Source organism: Spermophilus citellus (assembly GCF_964194105.1).
Source record: "Spermophilus citellus genome assembly, chromosome: 11".
Classification (NCBI taxonomy): domain Eukaryota; kingdom Metazoa; phylum Chordata; class Mammalia; order Rodentia; family Sciuridae; genus Spermophilus; species Spermophilus citellus.
The window spans coordinates 72,055,585-72,076,425 of NC_138192.1; the positions used below are offsets into that span (position 1 = coordinate 72,055,585).

The 20,841-nt window shown below is 38.5% G+C and overlaps 1 protein-coding gene across 3 annotated transcripts in view; it reads right to left on the reverse strand.

The window, feature by feature from the left end:
• The window catches only part of STK39 (serine/threonine kinase 39), a 264,560-nt gene that overhangs the window by 92,114 nt on the left and 151,605 nt on the right, over positions 1–20,841 (reverse strand). For 2 of the 3 annotated variants that reach the window (XM_081261264.1, XM_081261266.1), the window contains exons 11-14: positions 13,045–13,167; positions 12,889–12,918; positions 5,057–5,119; positions 2,811–2,878 (exon numbers count right to left, since the gene is read on the reverse strand). In XM_081261264.1, the coding sequence (XP_081117390.1) occupies positions 2,811–2,878; positions 5,057–5,119; positions 12,889–12,918; positions 13,045–13,167 (284 nt within the window). The remainder of the gene's footprint in view (positions 1–2,810; positions 2,879–5,056; positions 5,120–12,888; positions 12,919–13,044; positions 13,168–20,841) is intronic. The other variant, XM_081261265.1, reaches the window with a different exon arrangement.

The window sequence follows — 20,841 nt, forward strand, 5'->3', positions numbered from 1 at the left end:
TGAGAGAGGACCTTCAGCTGCAACAGAGCATGCCTTGCACTCAGTCTTTGAGTCAATGAGCAGGTGACCTAGCCAAGCTGTGCCACACTTCTGATCCACAGATACGCTGAAATAACAAATGGCTGCTGTTTGAAGACACTAAGCTTGTGGTAACTTTTTACATAGCAATGGAAAACTAATACACCCTCTCTAATGTAGAATAACCTTCCCCTTTTCTTTCAGAGAACTGATATGACAGAGAATTGATATGACAGAGACAGAATTTGAATACTTACATTTTTCCCTCTCCCTGACTTTAAAATATAAGAGAAAGAAATCTGTCTTTTTTGTCTGCTACTGTATATCACAGCACCCAGAACAGTATCTTGCACTTTGTAGGTGCTCAATATGTACAGAATGAAGGAAACATTTAGCTTACATTTACTTTAGCACAGAGTGTTCTAGTGAAAACTAAGTCACATCCAGAGTTTCAAAATGAGCTGTGGTTCAGAACTAAGCTTAGAAACAAAAAAATTGATTGTTTTGGTTGCTGTTGTTTCATGACAACTATGTCACCAATATGCACTGATATTTCAGAAAACAATGAAAACCTGAACTGATAAAGGAGAAAGAGTGTGCATTGCAAAAACATCACATGATCTTCCTGTCATATTCCACCCTGCTCAGACCACATGGGAGTCCTGTTTAAACACCGGTGTTACAATCAAATAGGACACGGTTAAAACTGGGAAATAACTGCATGAAAAGACCTCTGGGTCAAAAGGATTTAGATTAAACAAACTAAAACAAATTCCTGTCCTGTGGAACTTTTTAGAACATTTAAATATTCCTATGGTTTCCAAAAAAGTCTTTGTGTGTGTGTGTGTGTGTGTGTGTGTGTTATGCAAACAGATGAATAGTATACATTATTTCTTATTTAAATGTAGAGCCCTTCTTCATGGAGCATCTTGCAGGATTAGTGATCTAATCTCCAAGCTTATAAATATGACAACCTAAGACCCATAAAGGAAAAGGTAACCAAAGCAGGTACAGACTAAATGTTAACAAAAGTGAGCAACCAGGACTACAGGGCAAGGTAGAAACTATATTATAAGAAGCAAGGCTAAAGATATTTGCAGCATTTTTACCTAGGAAAAGGGAAGATCGAGCCCTGAAAATATATAAATGGTTCTCTCAGAAAAGAGAGGAAATGCATTTGTTTTATATAGTTCTAGTACCTAGAACAAAACAATAACTAGGGCAAGGCTCAGGATCATGCTTTTTATGGGCATATCTGGGAAGACTTTTATCCAGAAAGCCTGCCATTTACTCAGTGGGGCATAATTAAAGCTCACAGGAGCCCAAAATAGGAAGGTCATTTGAATCCTCAGAAGGATGAGGAATCAACAAAGTTTTTCAGCGTTAAAAGGGCAATTGTGGAGAAAAAGAGAGCTAAGGTAGACTCAGGGGCTAGATGAGCATCTAGCAGAAACATCATAGAAAAGAATCCTGCATATACAAAGCAGGAGCCTGATTACTAGATTCTCAAGGTCACTTCCAACTCTGTATACTCAAGGAGTGAGACTGTAAACTCTGCAGTTTCATTCAGCCCTGCACATCAATGACAAACACTAGACCTGGCACAGAGTAGGTTCCTCATAAATACTGGTTGAATGAATGAATAATTGAACAAGTGAAAAATAAATGAAAGAAATATCTGATTCTAAAGGCAAACAAAAGGGAACAGTCTGCTTCATACCTTGGCAGAGGTAAATTTGCTAATTGTGAATAATAATCAAGGCTACTTTCAAATATCAGGAAAATAGTCTTGTAATAGTTGCACTTCTTGGCTGGGAAATCAACTCCGAATTAAACCACAACCAAGTTTCCTATAAGGTTCTCCTGGTAAGTATGTGAAAATGTACTGCAGATTGACTGTCAGAAGTAAAGGTGATTGGCGGTGATAATCTGCCCTGATGGACAAGACAACTTAGAGGGCAGAAACTAACCATGACGATAAACCCAATTTTTGTAGTTCTGAACATGGGAACATGTCATTAGCCAAATTTTATTTGCATAATTGTCCAAAGGAGAACACACAATACACAACACGCACACACACACACACACACACAATTTTTTTAGAATACCCCCCAAATGTGATAATATTCTGACCGATCTGGTAAATTAAGCTATTTACAATGAAGTTAAGCAGTTTTCTTTTGTCTTGAGATTCCAAATGCTCAACAAAGAATATCTGCAGATAAACCTTTAAATTAAAAATTCTTAAAATAGAAACAGCTTTCATTCACCAGGCTATCAACTGTCAGGCACCATATTTGTATCCATTTCCTAGAAGAATGAAGGCTCTTTCAAAATATATCTGTCATTTCTCCACAGTGGCTGATCAAACCTGCCACTGAAAAATGTTCTGAACAGGCAACTTGTAGTACAAGCATGGTTTATTTCTGTCAGAGACTGACTGCTGGAGTGTGAAAGAAACTCATTAAAAATCTCTTACTGTGATCTTACATTGTTAAAAAATAAAAGGAAAAACCCCAGAAAGAAAGAAAAGAAAAAAAAAAAAAGCTTAGTGATGGGTACCCTGAGTCTGCAGACTCTCAAATAATGCTTTTCTCTCTTGGTCTTCTTTAGCAAGCAATTAAAAGAGCACAATTAGTTTGGGGAATATAGCATACACTGGTTGTTTGGGGAAATCAAGTAAGTTAAAACAATTTTATTTTATGCTAATGTCATGAAAAGTTAATGAAAGAGATCAGAATATTGTACTATAAGAAAAATGATGGAAAATAAACAACAGCATTATTTACCTCAATCTTAAAACGAGGTTCACAGCGCAAGAAGCTTCTCTGTAGTCTTCACTCGCGTTGGGTTGGCCCTTTAAAAACACAACAGCAAATGGTGTTGGAAGCTTTATTGGAAGAAGAATGAATAAGATCACCATATCCTTTGAACCATGCATCCCTTTCTTTCTGGAAATTTCAAAACTAGGACTTCAGACCTGCAGGTTTTGTTTGGCCGCACAAACACCTCTAAGTGAAGATCAGAATGATGCCCAATTCCCATTGCAAATGTGGACAGAATGTTTCAAAGAGAGAGACTCAGTAGTAGGGTGGACACTGTGAATGACTGGTACAAGCTCCAGCAAATTCAAAGTAGGGTCAGCCATCCAAAGTGGAGCCATCGAAAGTGGCACCCTATAGCTAGAGCAATGGATTCTCACCCACTGGGCCTTGGTGATGCACAAAGGTTGGGCACCTTAAACCTTAAGGTGGAGAGGAAGGTGGAACCAGTAGGACAGGCATCCATTTCTCTTTCTCGCCTCTCTCACCCACGAACATAGATTATCTATTTCAAGTGCCTGTGCCACATAGCCCCACCCTATTACCATGAATCCTTAGCCACTAGCTGTGTAAATATGGAACAAGCCCATGGAAAAGACTTGTTTTCCCCTTTACAAAGCAGGGGTAATACCTGCCTCAAAAAGTTTTGGGAAAATGATATACATGAAAGTGAGCCATAAACTATAAAATATTAAACAATTCTAGTTATTATAATCCCTTTTGCTGTTTCCTGCTCACTTTGCTTTCTTTTTTGTTATTATTATTATTTGCCTTTCATCGTTCAGTGAATCCCTACTGTTTATCTCTTACTGAGTTGACAAACACAGCACAAAGCCCTAACTGAACTCTGGTTCTGCCTCTGACCCATGGTGTGAGGTCAAACACACCATGTGGTGTGCACAAACTACTCAATATTTGCAAGTCTTGATTCCTCAGCCATAGGATAAAGGCCAGGTTATCAGACCTCAAACAGGCTTTCCACAACCAAGAAACCCCATTGCTCTAGCCATCTCCCAAATAAATAACTGCTTTCTAAAACACAGATCAGGCAAAATAGAAACAAATTTAAATGAAACATACAGATTTAGGAAAAAATACTGTGTGATATAATCACTTTTTTGTGGTAGGAATGCCAAATTTTTATTGACTCTTTTTAGTTATACATGATAGTAGAATTCATTTTGAAATAATTATAAAAGCACGGAATATATCATATTCTAATTCAGATACCAATACCTCTCCTTCCCCTTCCCTTTTCCTAACCCCTGCTCCCTTCCCTCTATTGATCTTTCTGACTTTTGCCATGGTTATTTTATTTTTTAATTAATTTCTGATGGATATACACGATGTTGAGATTCACGATGTTGAGATTCACTGTGGCGCATTCATGTATGTACATAGAAAAGTTATGTCAGATTCATCCCACTGTCTTTCCTAATCTTATCTCCCCTCCCTTCCCTTCATTCCCCTTTGTCTAATCCACTGAATTTCTGTTCTCCCTTCCGCCCCTTATTGTGTGTTAGCTTCCACATATCAGAGAAAACTTTGACTTCTGGTGTTTGGGGATTGGCTTATTATAACCTCTTTGAGAGCAGAAGCATTTGCCTACCGATTCTATAGCAGAACTAGAATATGACTCTACACTGCAACTCTATACCCACAGTCCTTGCCCTGAATTGCTCAGCATCCTTCACTACACCCAGCATGACTCACCGCACAGGTCTTCTGTCATACACCTTTTATAATAATGCATTGTACACGCATTTCACTGTCACTGGACTATTATTTTTACAAGGCAAGTTGTAGAGATGAATTGGCCCATAAAATTCAATAATAAAAGAATTATGAAAAGAGGTTATAGAAATCCAACCAGGAGCAAAAGAAAAGTATCAATTAGCTACAATGTTTTGTGGCTGGAATATAACAGAAGAGTGAGTCATTTTCTTTCCCTTGCGTACTTTCCACAGTCCCAGCAATTTCAAAAGCATTCTAGTAATTTTTTCTTGCTCTTGAACCTATCATTAAAGGCTGGAGGTCGTGAAAGGATGGTCAATAATAACCATCCTTTTTTTCCATATCTATTCAAAGGGAGAGTTTATATGCCCCAGGTTTGGCAATGTACTCTCAAATTGCCTACCTGCCTAAATGGTGGGTTTCTCTAAAGGTCTGCCTACAAAGCTTCTCTAATGGAAATGACTGGCAAAGGAACCTACCTGAGAGTCGTGCACGGAGAGGGACTGTATTTGCTCGGGGATTCTGCTGGTGTTCACCGAGATCTGTTAAGAGAACCACCATGATACTACTCAAGGAAGCCAAAAGGAAACATTAAGGTCAATGTGGTTACACTGTGTAACAACTGCCAGAGACAATAATGTTCAGATCTGAAAGCAGTAGTATTTCCTAAACCATATCCCAAATGCTTCTGACTGCCTGCATTGGAATCACTCAGGGAATGTGCTATAGAAGCCTGGGTCTCACTTGGCCTGTGATTCAGAATTTTGTTTAGATGGGAGAGCATCTGTGTCTTTAAAGGGTTCTCCAGGACGACTTATAGGGTTTGAGAGAGCCACTCAGCCAAAGTGAAAAAGCATAGACTATTTGATATTTTAAATTGGATAACAACTTTTTTATTAGTTATTTTCATCTAATGAGAAGTTTTAGACTCAGTAAAACCTGCCCCTTTAATTATTACTGTAACTATTGATTGTAATTCACAAATGTGTAAGGTTAAGTGGGTTGTTTAAAATAGTTTTCCCCAACAGAAGGATAGGTTACATTTTTCTCTCAAAAATTGGAATTGTGGCCCTGAGCTGACACCTAAACCATTTTTACCTCATGACTGACTTTTATGAACTCTGCCCTGTAGTAAACCTTGAAAGACAGAAAACAAAACAAGAAACAAAAAGAAAAAAAAAAGAAAGAAAGAAAGAAAAAGAAAAATAAAGAAAAAAAGCAATAAAAACAAATGAAAAGGATCTTCCATTTCTAACCTACTACCAATTCTAAAATAATCAGAAATTCTTTCTGGCAAAAATTGTCTAAAGCTTAAGGATATAAAATTCATACCCTCTGAGCTTCCTCAAAAATAACTATGTTCATCCTGAACTAACAGGGGGAAGTACACTGAGGTCTGCAGTTTACTTTGAAGTACATCAAAAAATTCAGGTGAGAATATGGATGAGTAGATGGATTTGCATGTCATAAAGCAAGTGTAAGTTATACCTTAGGTGATAGGTATATGGCACTCACAATGAAATGCTTTAATGTTGTATGTTTGAATGTATTATAATAAAATGTTCCGGGGGGGGGGTGACTACGTTAGAAGAAAAAAAACCAATATCTGTTCATTAGCCAGAGGGCAATGGCCTACACCAAATACCTCTTGGGAAGAATCATTCAGTCTTATTCCCCAGTCTGAATTTAGGTTTGATGTACAACCACATGCTACAACAGCATGTACAGCATATCCTAACTTTAGCCAAAGAACAATCGTAAGTTAAGCACCCTCACTAGCATTGACACAGAGGAGAAAACATCTCCTTTGCTGAGAGCCATAGCCAAGTAGGAATGACACATGGCAATTTCTTTGTCAGCATACCCAGTGTTGCTTAGAGGGAGGACTCTCCATTGTGGAAATGGGCTTGCCTTGGACCCAGGTCATTTGCAGTGACATTGCATGAATGTTTGAGAAAGGTGACCCTGCTCAAGGACCAGGGCGGATCCGGGTTTAGGGCGATTCCAGGTTTAGGGTGTGGATCCTGCTGGGAATAGGGTGTATCCTGCTGCCTCAGGCGCCTGCTCCTTGAGTTCCCGTTGAGTTCTCGCGGGATTCACAGAGTATTTTGGTATGCAGAGCCCAGTGGAGGTGTGTATTTTCCCCCAGAACGTGCGTGTAGAGTGCCAGTGAGAGTTTGGGAATAAAGAGTTGCTGTTTGAATCTACAAGGCTGTGAGTGGCTCGTGATTTTGTGCCCAGCCAGACTGCGGCACTCCTTCCCTTGGGAAGGCCCATCACCCACCCAGGTCCCTTGGTTCCTGGGCAGTCAGCCTGATGGAGAGCTTATGACTGGAGTGGGCAAGGGAACCACACATGCCTTGTGAGTCACTGTGGAGGTGTAAGTGGCATATAACCAAAGGACCAGCCTCTATTCTCAATGGTGCAATGCAAATTATTTCTTGGAAGATGTCCAGAGGTGCTCAGGATGCTGAAAGCCCCCTATACAAAAATATCTTCCTTGACAATTCCGTGCAGTTGCCCAATATCACTATTGTGAACCCTCTCCATGAGACTATAGGATGGCCTTTTGGTTATACTCTTAAATGAAAAACTTGCAAAAAAGAAAAAAAAATGCTAACCCATTAAGCAGCTGTTACATATCAACAGCATAATAGAAATTTATCAGATATATTCCCCCTTTTGAACAGTTTTCCCTCTCTTAAATAGAAGGGCATTTAAAAGAACAAATGTTTCAATAGAAAGGAGAAAGAAAAATAAATTAATGTTGGACACCACTCTATGACTAAACCTCAGTGGGGATCTGGGAGAGGGTAAAAGAGAGGAAAATATCTCAAAATGGACAGAAGAAAGAAAAAAACATCTGCTTTACAGCTTTCATAGAACTCTGCCTAATCTTTTCTTTTTCTATTTTTAACACATAGCTAAATGCAATGTGGTATTCTGGTTTGCATCCAGGAAAAGAAAAAGAATATAACAGTATTATTTTCTGAGCTGTGATACACATACCAGGATTCCAGGAGAAATTAACAGTGGGAAAAAACCAGGTGGGGCATGAAGAGGAACTCTGCACTTACTATCTTTGTACCATTTCTCTGTCTAGAATTATTCCAAAATAAAGTTTATTTTCAGAAATATAACAGATTTCTGATCACAAATCTAACTTCCAACATTACGCAGAAGGCCAATTACCTATAGTGATAACATACTTTAGAAAGTGGCATAATTAGAGTATCATATTAATGCAGTCTAAGATGACTAAAGCTAACTGTAATAAATTTAGAGGCAGAAATGAAATGTTTTCTCCTTCTACATACAGATATAAAAACAAATATGCAGCCAATCACAATGGCACACACCTGTAATCCCACTGACTCAGGATACAGAGTCAGGAAGATTGCCAAGTTCAAGGCCAACCTGAGCAATTTAGTGAGGCACTGTTTCAAAATAAAAAGGGCTGGGGATGTAGCTCAGTGGTAGAGCACCCCTGGGTTCAGTTCCTAGTACCACAAAAGTGGAGTGGAGAATAAAACATGTTTAAGAGTTGATGGGCATTTGGAAAACATGTTTCATCAGAAATAATTTTTAAAAGCTAGTGGAAGTCTTAAAAACCATTATGTAACAATAATGAATAATATAAGGAATAAATTTAACCTTCTCATTATACCTAATATCCAGTAAAAACATCCCTAATCTAAATCCACATCAAATGCATTTCTCCTTGAGATAAGATCCCAGAGTAAAGAAACAGAAAGATTTTCATAATTAAGCTAGACTAGACTCTCCATGACAAAGCTCTTCAATGTACTTTTTGTGGGTCCTACTGGGCTTCAACCAAAAATCTTTACTCCTGTTTCATTAAGCCTGGTTGAGTAAGGACTTCTCCAAGAGATTTCTAAAAATATTTTTCCGTTTGCCTTTCTCTTTCTTTTGTTTTGAAATTTCTGATACGCATATATTTAAAACAGAATCTTCCTGATTTCTCTTTGGGTTTCTGGATTCAGCCTGATTTGTGACGTTTTCATAGTCAGTAGACCTTGAACCTGGCCACAAATCAGAATCACAGGATCAACCCTCTGAAAAGCATTGTAGCTGGGACATCACCCCTAACTAGTAAATTAGCATCTGTGGCTTTGTGATTGAATCCAGGCACTGAATATTTTAAATCTTTCACTTTCTCTGGCGTTGAGCAGGGCTATGAATCATTTGTTCTCATGCCACCTATCTGAGGTGACACTGTAAAAAAAATGTTGCTTTAACCGAAGCCCTAGCGAACGTCTTCCTCCATTCAATGAAAAACCAAAGGAAACTAAATTTAAAAATAAAGTTTATTTCACTTTTCATGTAGAAAATCAAGATTATAATGTAAAATTGACAAAAAGTCATTAAACAAGTACTTATTATCTCAGAGCCTCAAAAAAAGAAATTCCGAAACCACTGATCAAAAGAAGGTCAATAAGAGGATAACAGATGGAAAGTTTGAGATAAGAAGATATATAAGTAGGAAACACTACCCACAAAAGGCACTCTGCAACAGGCTTCAAAAGATAGAAGCTTCCAGAAAGCAGGTGCTCTTCTCTTATTGTATAATTTCCACAATGGCTAACCCAATTCCAGAGACATCAGATACAGTTTACATATTTTATCAATTACTTAACTATATTACCATGAATAATAATGTAATTATTAAACTTTAGTCTCTGAAGTTTTCTTCTACCCAAATAGAATAAGATGATAAATAAATGAGAATGAAATATGTACTTATTACAAATCATTAATTACTAGTGGGTGACTAATAGTTTTGCAAGACTATTTCTAAAATATTGCTCTAGGAACACATGACCAACTTTTCAAACCTAGCTATGAATCTTAAGATAAATGGTGTAACCCTGAAAATGTATTGTTTATATTTGAAATTCTCCTGGACATACGTAGAATGGCCTCCAAATATACTCCAGGATGAACAGCATCTTCCCAAGATCCCTCTGACAAAGATCCTACTCTGGCTTTCTCAATCTTCACCAACTAATATTGTAATACTTTGTACCCCAGCACTTCCCGGAGACCAAACAGCACCTCACAAATTAAGCATGCCTAAAATATCCCCCATTTATTGTAGCATTTTACTGTCTAAACATAGCTACATTTTCTGCACTTTACCTCAATTACATAATATCTTCTGATCTTTATTCCCATTTCTGACCTCCTCAGAAATACAACATGCCTGTTCATATACTTGCTTCTTGTTTTTACTTCTGTGCATGGATGTTCATGTCACCAACAATCATGTATGCAAGGGGAGCACACACATGCATAAAATACTAGCCCAGACTTCTACCAGCTTATGGTCAAAGCACAACTAGACTGCAATTTAAATGACAACCATTATTGAAAAGCTTATCAAAATATAATTACTCTGGCATTTAAATGTGTCATTTTGCACAGATAAGCATTTCATTCTCAAAGATGCTTAAAGATATACATTGATCTAGTTACTGACAGCAACTATGAAAATCCAAAATCTGAAGACGCTTCAACCAAGCAATCCCAATTCTAAGTATCTATACTGTACTTGCAGATGTGCTGACCCAAGTGCATTCACAAAAAAAAGTGAAGGGAATGACATCTGTACAACAATCGAAATGACTGCCAAGAAAGAAAGAGTTAAATAAACCATTTCCATCCATCTAATGTAACACTATGCCACAATTAAAAATAAAGAGGTAGTTACAATATTTAATATGAATAGATTTCCAAGAAAATAAGGCATATGCAAAAACATTATAGTTTTATCATTCCATTCATGGTTTTTTAGATGATATGCTAGATTTAAGTACATATTTATATAGAAATGAACAAAAAAAAGTCTCTCAAGAAACACTGCCAACTGATAACTTCTGTGGAAGTAAGTGTCAGCCACAGGGGCAAGAGGGTAGCAAAATAACAGCAGTCTTTAGTTTTTATTAACTCCAGTTCTCCTGTGCCCTTTTCAAATCTGCTCTCTGTTCCTTCTCAATCAGGCCTGCCCTGACCAACTCAACAAAAATCACAGCCTCCTCCCACACTCCCACCCCATCTCCACACATTCTTTTTTTTTAACATACTGCTCCTATCCTATTGTAATAATAATTTATGAATTAATGATTTATTTTTACTCCTATTAACAGATTTACTATAATAATAATAATTTATTATTAACTCCTATTAAGCTTCACAGGGACAGTGATTTTGCTCTGTTTCTCTCACTGATATGTTCCCAACATTTCCTAAAACACAGCAGGCACATATTTAATATGTGTGTCAAATATTATATATAATATATACACACATACATAGGTACATTAAGTATTAATAAATTTAACTTTTTAATTCCCTATATAATAGATAAATAAAATACTTTATGTTCTCCATAATTATAGGAAGCAGTTGGGGGTGGCTAGCACATCAGAGGACTATTTTAGTTAAAAGCTGAAAGCACCTGGTAATACAGCTCAGCATACCGAAATGACAGCACTACCAAGAGTTTAGAATACTAGCCCAAAAAACCGGGTCAGGTCATTCCTAAAATGTATTGGTAGTGTTTACATGAAACATGTATGCTTCCACAAAATTGAGAAATCTATTCATATGCTTCCCTAAATTTGTACCAATCTGTGACAGAAACGTTCCACTGGGAAATCAAATGAGTCTAGATGCTATGCATTGCCTACAACTTTCAAATCCCCATCAAGATCAACAGTGATGCTTAAGAATCAACTCACAGTTTGCCCTACATTATTCCCTTTCTTACCTGTGCATAAAATATTCTTTCCAAAAAGATCCTGCCATTAGCCAAATAAGTTATCAGCAATTTCAATGAGAACATAGTAAGATATTCCCTTAACCAATTCTCATGAGAAAAAGACCAACACCCATTGCTGGCAAGATCAATGAATATCACTCAGTGGAGATGTCCTGTAATAAACCAATAATGAATGCTTTTGGGGTCAATGACACTACCTATAGCATCTCACTATATTCTACTTCTAAGAAGAACTCGCCCTTTTAATTAGAGATACTCTTAGCAACAGATGAAAAAACTTGTACTCTGTGCTTTGCTCCAGATTAAATGGGAAAGTGGGCAATGAGAGGGCAGAGTACATGAGACCTACTTAAGATCATTCTAAAACTCTAGCACAACATCTAAACTCTAGCACAACATTCTAAAACGGTAGCCAACATGCCCTGCTCTGACGCTTATCACCATTTCTCCTAGCACAGGGGAAAAATGTCCTGGACCAAAGCTTATATTTTACATGTGAAATGGAAAAATAATTCATGTGATTATCATGTCTCCATGATCCTGTTCTCTCAATAGGGCCTGAAGGAGCGCTACCACTGAGAGGTAGGTACACTGAAAACACTCAGGAAAGACCTACGGTGGCCAGGATGATGATGGGAGAACAAAGGGAGAGGGGCTTGCAGTTCTGTCAATCACTCTTAAAATGCCCAGCTGTCTATTGCCACTTAAAACCCCATGGCGAGATTTGCTCCTCCCAAACAAAAGGAAATGCCTACCAATCTTAAAAAGTTGGGATGGACATACTTTGTAGCCCAACATTTTCTGTTTTCATAATGAGAATTTAATAAGGTCTATATTAATTACTAAGTCTAAAATATTTGGAGCTATTTAAATATGCTCAAATTTCCTCTAAGAGAATTACTGAGCTATAGTCATGACTAGACATTAAGGATTAGGATAATTAATCAGATGGAGGAATTAAATGAAAAATGATCCATTAATCAAAAGATGAGCAGTTCTTAAAAATGAAGTCATTAAATGAGTGCACCTTGCTTACCTAGTTACTTCAGAGATTTAAAAATCAAGACAAATAGTGTTTCTAACCATTTAGTATCTGTATTACTGTAAATTGAAGATTCAGAAGAAATTTTGCCTGTATGCTCACCTATGTTTTCTAAATGTCAGTAACACTAAGAGTTAAAAGTAATTATTATTACCCAGCTGATGCCGAGGCCTCCACCTTATGAACATGATTTAATCAATCCTCAACAGCAACCTTACAAGTACTCTGATTGTTCCTTGTTCTAAAGGCAAGGGAAATTGAGGCTCAAAGTAAAGTAATTTGCTGCAATCTGTGCAGGCCAGAAGAAACTCAAGACAGAATTGGGGCCTTCCCTTTTTTTTCCTACTCTGTGAGATTTTCAGTCTATCTCCTAAATGGATTAGACTGATACCACAGGGCAGAATGAAGTAGTGGAAAAGTACATACTCACATAGATAGACAGACAGACTGACAGAAGTGCTGCTCACCTCTGGATTTTCTTCTTTTACTCTTCGTGACTGTAAAACAAATATGAACTCATTAACATGTGCACACACACACACACATACATACACACACACACACACACATTCTTCAGAAATATAATGCATGCAGATTTGCTGCTGGTCATGGGTGTCATTTACCTTTTCCTGAGAAGCGGCTGCTTTCCCCTCTTCACTTTTCTCATCCATCTCGTCGTCACTCCACTCCCAGTCCCCGTCTTCGGTTTTGTGGAGGTGACCGCTTGACCCTGGAACTCGTCTTACCTGAATCAAAACAAGCCCACACCACACTTCACTAGTTGAATCTGCAGGGCTCGCTGGTGCTGCTGTATGAGCTACATGGAACACACACACCACCTTGAAGATGACCCCCATGGCTATCAGTCCAGCGATAGCTAGAAATCAACACCCAAAGAGACCACACAGCCTCCAGACTCCCACACTCATTCTCCTTCCAAAAATATTGTGTTCTTGAAATGCAACTATTTTGGAAGAACACCACACACATAAGCCATTACACACTGAGATCATTGTTCACTTTTAACTCAGTTAACCATTTTATCAGTTACTACATATACAAGGCCATGTGATAGGCTTCAGAATTGCCTAAGGAAACACACACAAGCAATGGACCACTGACGAAGCGAAGGCAGGGAAACCCAGAAGCCCAATGAAGCACACCAGACTAGAGGTCCCAGTTAGCTAAAACCTACGACCACAGAACAAATACCCTTCTGTGACTGCCTGGCTCTTTCTAGAACCTGACATCATGCCCATGTTTCCAGGATTCTGCTCAACCTATTTAAGCAAACAAACAGTAACAGGCTAATCCTAACACACTTTGTGTAGTAAACTAGAGACTTATGAGATTGTACCTATGCAGCATGATCATCCACAGCCTTGCTAGTATTTAGGTTATAATCAGGCTGGCTTCCTCAATTATTTCAACTTTTTTTTTTGAACTAGGATAGAAATGTAATCCATGGGGCATGCCTTCCAGATGTCTGTGGTAAAGTAACATTTTTAAAAGGACAGGATGACTGAGAATGAGCCTTAACCAAAGTAATTTGCCTTAAAAAGTATAGTGAAACAAACAAACAAACCAAAAAAAACCCCTAAATCTTAAGGTTCATGAGTCTACTTCTATTCTAGAATTAAAATAAAGGATAAGAATTGAAAGTGGGGAAAAAAATGTACTGAGTCCTAATTAAACAAAACACTGTAGCAGATGAAGATGATGTGATGTAACAGCTCATGGCCCAGTGAATCAGAGGATCTTGGAGTACAAAAGACCTTTCTGACTTCCAATTCAACCCCTTCATTTTACAGACAAGGAGATGAAGGCCCAGAAAGTGCCCTGAGATGACAATGCAATGAAGACAAAATCTAGGGAGAAATGAAGCTTCAGACTACCAATCTCCTTATGCCATTGAATGACTATCAGAAAGAAGTGATTAAAAATGTCCTGTGAAGACTCTGAAAGAGTATGATATGAAGAAAGGCCATTTCCCATAATAGAAATGATTTAATTATATCACAGGCACATCATTAAACTCAAAGGAAGCACCAAAGAACTTAAATCTAAATCAAGTATTTATTCATCTCAGGTCAATGTGAAGCCACAAGCAGCACATGCTCACAGTTAAGTTAAATTGGAGGGCATTGCCATATAATCTGCAAAAGTAATCCTGATCACTTGGTCTAGAAGATCTGAGCTCCAATAGAAAAAGTTAAAAGGCAAGTAAAAAGTTATTAGTAATTGCATATAGTTATGATTATTTTAAAAGTTTTTTTCTCCAATCCAAAAAAAAAAAATTCTTAATGAATTCACCTTTGAAACACTTAGGACTTAGTTAAAACCCCTTGAGTGCTTGAAGTAAGATATTTGTTCCACTTAGATTTTGAGTTCCTGTGAAATCCTGTTCTAATGATACTGATTTTAATGGTGCTTATATGGGTGATGGCAAAGTACTATAGGGAAAAAAATGCTGAAATACACTTCAGGATTTTCAGAAGAGATTGCTCATTTTAAAGCTACAAAGAAATTGCTAAGGGAAAAGAAAACAATTTTCTGTTGACATATACAATAAAATGAATTATTTTCTTGGCAACACTGATCATGGCAAGGGCCATGTGTTAAAGACTACACTGAAAAGAAAAAATTTAAAGCTTTATCTGTTATAAAAAAAATTATTATCCAATAAGTGAGAAAACTATGTGTCAGGAACAAAATAAAACTCTACCTTACTAAAATTATGAGAATTAGTATTCTTCGAGAGATTATACCAAGGAAAGCTCTTCCTGGAAACAGTCCAGCTGTGTACCCCAGCTCACCCTCCCCTCTCTGGGTCTATATTTACAAGATCAGTTCCATTTCCACAAGCAGATCAAACTACAAACAATAAAATGGCCTCTTCCATTTCTATTTTATCTCAGAACCCTGGTTGTCTCTTGCAGTTTTATTTGCTAGAAAAGATAAAGATAAAACAAAAAAAAGTCTAGGATTACAGACCTACACATTCAAAAAATGATGGGACCAAGCCTTTATGTGACAAATATTAGTTAAACAAGTTAAGTATAAATATTGACTAAATTAAGACAAAGAACATTCAAAAATGTAGGTAGGGAAAAATATAGATATAACAGTGGCGAGAACAAGAGGCCAAGTTTGTCTTTGAGAATGTCCCCCTGGCCTACTCCTAGGAATAAACTTGCAGCAAAATTTGAAACCCAGATTTCACGGTGTATTTATATGACAATGACTTCTAGTGAAAGAACAGAAATCAATTTTACAAAGTTACATCCTTGTAGGGAGTTTGTAGAGATGAAGAACAACTTTTACCTTTTAGAAGCAAGGCAGCTAAGCTTCATTTAGTTTAGCAAATGATCTTCTTATTTAGGAACTGGAGAAGAGTTTAAAAAATTAAAAACTCCAAAAACAGGTGTGATACTTTTTATTCTCACCCTATCTCCTCGATGACGACAAGGGAGATTATTCACCTTAGAATTCTATTTGCATCATTCCTATTCAATTAAATGATTTGCTCACTTAGTAAAACCAAGAGGTAGTAGAATGATTTATTCTCTATTTTTGGTCAAGAGTTTTTAAAAAAAAAAAAAAACTTCAGTGCTTCTATGAGAAACAAGCTCAAATTAAGTAGCACCTAGAGGAATTCATAATTCCACAAATTCCTCAAGTCATAGTCAACAATAATGAGGTTAGAAAACGTTTTGCATGCAACACTATTTATTCCACTATTTATTTACTGGAAATAAAATACAATTAAACAGTTAGTATAAACATTTATACCAAACCTGAAAAGGAGAGCAATATTCACATTCTCTACAACATTTTTATGAACATTTTTATGAAAATTCATTAAAGAAAAGAACCAAAGTTATGATTCTGACAAAGGAAGAAGATGGGCTCAGCTGGACAGACAGAGGAGCCGTGTGGCTCACTGGTCAGTTCTGGTGGCCACCAGGCCAGATGTCCAAGGCAGGGCTGGGAGGCAGCAGCCAGGGGAAGAACAGGGCAGCAAGGTAGAAGGAAAAGTCTCCAGAGTGCTCTGCCTAATCATTCTAGTGTCCCTCTGAGCAGGAGCTTTCTATAAGTAAGAGGTGGTACAGGATCTCAGGTACAGGATCTCAGGGAGGCTGCTTGGCCTCCAACACCAGAACAGAGAGGAAAAATATGGGGGAAAATATAAGGGAGCCAAAAGATGAACTTTCTAGGAAGGGCATTCGATGTGAGAAACGGAAGTGTGTGACTCCAACATACTATGATAAAATGTGACCCAAAGAAATACTGACCACAGTTTAGTAGAATGGTTCTCAATCTGGCATGCCCATCCCCTTCTGCACCACCTGCCAGCTTCTTCCACTGCCACATTAACTTCACCCTGGACATGGGACTTCATATGAATGATTTCCTCCTTACTGGAAACCCTATGGTTGGGTTGGCCTCTCCTCTACCTGATGAAGCTACAGTGTTCCCAACCACCGACTAAACCTGGGTCATCCAGGGAGCTCACCCTCTGTCTGCCCATCGAGGACACACAGGACAGAACAGAAGGCAGAAGTCAGTGACATTTCTGGTCTCAGGAATTCCATTAACTCGAAGTACATAAAATGTTTCTAATTAATTTCTGTTTATAACGTAGTTGAGGCACTGCCAAGCAAACAAAGAGCCTTCTATGTGATAGAATATTAACAAACATAATGAGATTTCGATAAGGTTTCAGCAGTAAATATTTTACTGTCTCTGCAGCTCATAGTCTGGCATCGCCCCCTCTGAGCACCACCTCCCTCAGCAGTACCTCCATTCTGCGCCTGATGCCTGGCCTCACTGTCCCCTCCAGCCTAGGTCCTCTCCTGCCTGCCCGCTTTACGCCCCATCATGCAAGACTTGTAGCCCACAGCTGACGCTCCATGCTGCACTTCCTGGTACCCCAGCCCTGGCCCCTGGCCATATGGTCTCTCAATTCAACCCATTCCTGAGAAGCCAGCCCTGGGATTATCCTGGACATATACATTCATCATCTCTTGCAAACACAGCTGACCCTATTCTTTAACCTTTAGCTCTCAATCCTGTGTTCATGACATTGTTCCTTCTACCTCTCTTATCCTTCTCTGCCTCCTGCTATTCTTTGTACTCTGTCTTTGCCAGAAACATGGCTGTTCCTCCCCTGCATACAACTTGAGATGTCCTTGGAAACTTCATCTCCTCATCTTGTTTTTCATGTGCTTGGCTGGATATGAACATCTCAGCCATTTCTCAAGACTGAATTTGTTACCTCCAACCCATTTGTTAATACTCCACCCCCTGCTTCCTTCAGATTCTCTCCAGTGTTGTCTGAGTTAACAGCTACCCATGCCCCCCAGACTGCCACCCACATCCCCATCATGGTGGCAAAAAGCACAGTCATATAAAGATCCTACCATGAGGCTTAAACATAATAAACACTCAAGACCTCACGGATGATATTGTTATTAATACATGTTGATCTTTCCTCACACTCAGATCTATCCGACATTACATTTTGCAAATTGACCTCCTCAACTGCTACTGTACATCAGGTCCCTTCAACAGTGATCTCTGGCCTCTCCTAATAAAACAAACTACTGACCAGTCTCTGAGCATCAAATCGCTTCCCTCTTTTATTTATTTCCCACCACTTCCCTCTAGAAATCCTACCATCCAGCTATCTACAAATTGCCACACGGTCCCCAACTCTACCATTTTACATGTATATTACATGCATACCTTGGGCTGATCTGCCTTTCTGTGGGATCTATTTATCAATTTTTTGCCAATCCAAGGGACTTTAGTGGAGCTCCCACTTGCAATTTTGCCTGTACTTTATGCCATTCTGCTTAGCAATGCCTTTGATGGATGAACTATCAACTGTATACCTCCTCAGGGCAGAAAGCTTGCCTTAGCCATTTTTCAAAATCACTTTTTTATTCATTCAGTCAACAACGTTTTATTGAACACCTACCTTTGTAACAAGGTCTAGATCAAAGATGAAGAAAAATCTAAGCCTCTACCTTGAGTAATTCATAGTTCAGAGAGATGGACAATATTTAAGATAATCATTTCAATAAAGAGTGGGTGCTATAACAAAAATATAAATCTTGTGAGACCATAGAAGAGAGGATGACTTTCAAGGGATAGTATTAGAGAGTATCTGTTATTAAGGCATTCATAAGAGAGCTGGGCGTGCAGAGGCATTCATAAGAGGCATTCATAAGAGAGCTGGGCGTGCAGAGCAAGAGAAGTTATTTTACCCAGAAAAAATGAAAACTTAATGAGTCCTACTGTGTCTTGTAACATGGATGGATCACAAGGTAGTGGGTGCTAGGGGTTAGTTCAAGGAAATGTCTAAAAATAAGCTGTTTAAAGAACTATAACAAATCCAAAGGCCTGCGAGAGCTAATCAGAAAATGCAGAAAGCCAGCCAGCTGAAGACATGGGTGACCAGGCGAGAACCTGTCTCCCCTTAAGGGTGCATCCAGGTAGATTGACAGCTGTCTCAGACAGGCATACTCAGCATTGCCAGATCTGATTTTTCTGAAACGGATAATTTGGATTTTTACGTGACTTCTCTTGATTTTTAAAAATGTTAATAAAAATGTTAAGTTTTTTTTTAATTCCTCTGCACACCCTAAAGAATAATACATCAGCTGGGTGTGGTGGTTCATGCCTGTAATCCCATTAACTCTGGAGGCTGAGGCAGGAGAATAATGAGTTCAAACTGAGCCTCAGCAACTTAGTGATGTCCTAAGCAACTCAATGAGATTCTGTCTCTAATAAAATACTGAAAAGGGGGCTGATGATGTGGCTTGGTGGTTAAGCGCCCTGGGTTCAATCCCTGGTACCAAAAAAATAAAAAATAAAGAATAATGCGTCAACAGGACAAGTTTGGCCTGTGAGTTCACACCTCTGTTGTACACTTCATCAGAAGGTCTGGAATTCAGATGATGGGAAAATGAAGAAAGCATTCAAGCATGTATGGGAGGTAGGGGAAAGGTTGAATTTGGAATTATTTTTTGAGGGGTAACAGGAAAATAACCACTGAGCCACATTCCCAGTCTTTTTTAATATTTTATTTAGAGACAGGGTCTCACTGAGTTGCTTAGGGCCTCGCTAAGTTGCTGAGACTGGCTTTGAACTCACGATCCTCCTACTTCAGTCTCCAGAACCACTGGGATTACAGGTGTGCGCCACCATGCCTGGCTGAATTTGAGATTTCTGAAAGTAGAGCAGAAAATGTACTGGAACTTTAGGGTGACAACAGTAGGAAGAAAACAGTATATTAATTGTCCCAGTCACTGTCGACACCTACCTAATCACCCCAAACTGAGCAATTCAAAGCAACAGCAGTCAGGTGTGCTTCCATGGTGGCTGACAGCAAGCACTGAGAGACCCCAAGTCAGGACAAGTCCTTTCCAAATTCTTGACACACAAATAGTGCAAGATAATAAAATGACTGCTGTTGATTTAAGAAAGTTGTTAGTGAGGGCTTAAAGTGAAAAAGATGTTGCTGGAAGCTGGAGGAGAGGGGGACCTTGTTTTGCAGTGACACTGACATCTATGGTAAAGAGGGAAACAGAAATGTACCTAACGAATTCAATGATCTAGCTAAAGAGATTTCCAGGCAGAACACTTAAAGTGACACCTAGATTATACTCCCTGCCTATGATAAAATGTGAGCAGAGAGAGATGAGCTAAGGAACAAACTATGAAATATAAAATTGCTTCTTACTCCCAGCCTCTCCAAACATTAAACAATTCTCAAACCAAGAAACAGCTTCAGAGCAAACACCAAATCAGGGTGAAATGGTATGACCCGTTATTGAGACTTCAGAAAGATCTAAGGTATTGCCTCATAGACACTTTGAAACATACCTGAGGTCTAACAAGGAACCTAAAAACTTGTCTTGCAGAGGCCCTGCATTAAATAACAAGTCTTCTAAGGCTCATAAAGGTGTTGTTCCAATTCCACCTCATAGGAGCCCCTGGTAGACAAAGCACCTTTCATGTGGATCTTGTCTAATGGAATGAACCCAATAAAACCCACAGAAAACCCACAAAGTTATTCAGAAATGTGTACTACGAAATGTTGCCAGGTTAAATAAACTAAAAGAAAGAAGGAGCGTCAAGTAAAAAAGGGCCTTCAAATTCCCAAACTTGAGAGCAAAGGCAGTCTGAGAAGGCTACTGAGCAACAAAACACTGGCTCTTTCTTATGGAAGAGGAAGGATGACTTAGAGAGCAAGACCAAGAGACTGAAACCAAGAGCCACAGAAAACAGTGGAAGATGACGGTGCCCTGGTCAAGGAAGTGGCCCCATGCACCTGGCTAGATTCCAGAATCACTCTAGACTCATGTCCCGCTGCTTCCTCTTTTTGGGCCAGCCTCTAAGATGTGTGTCCC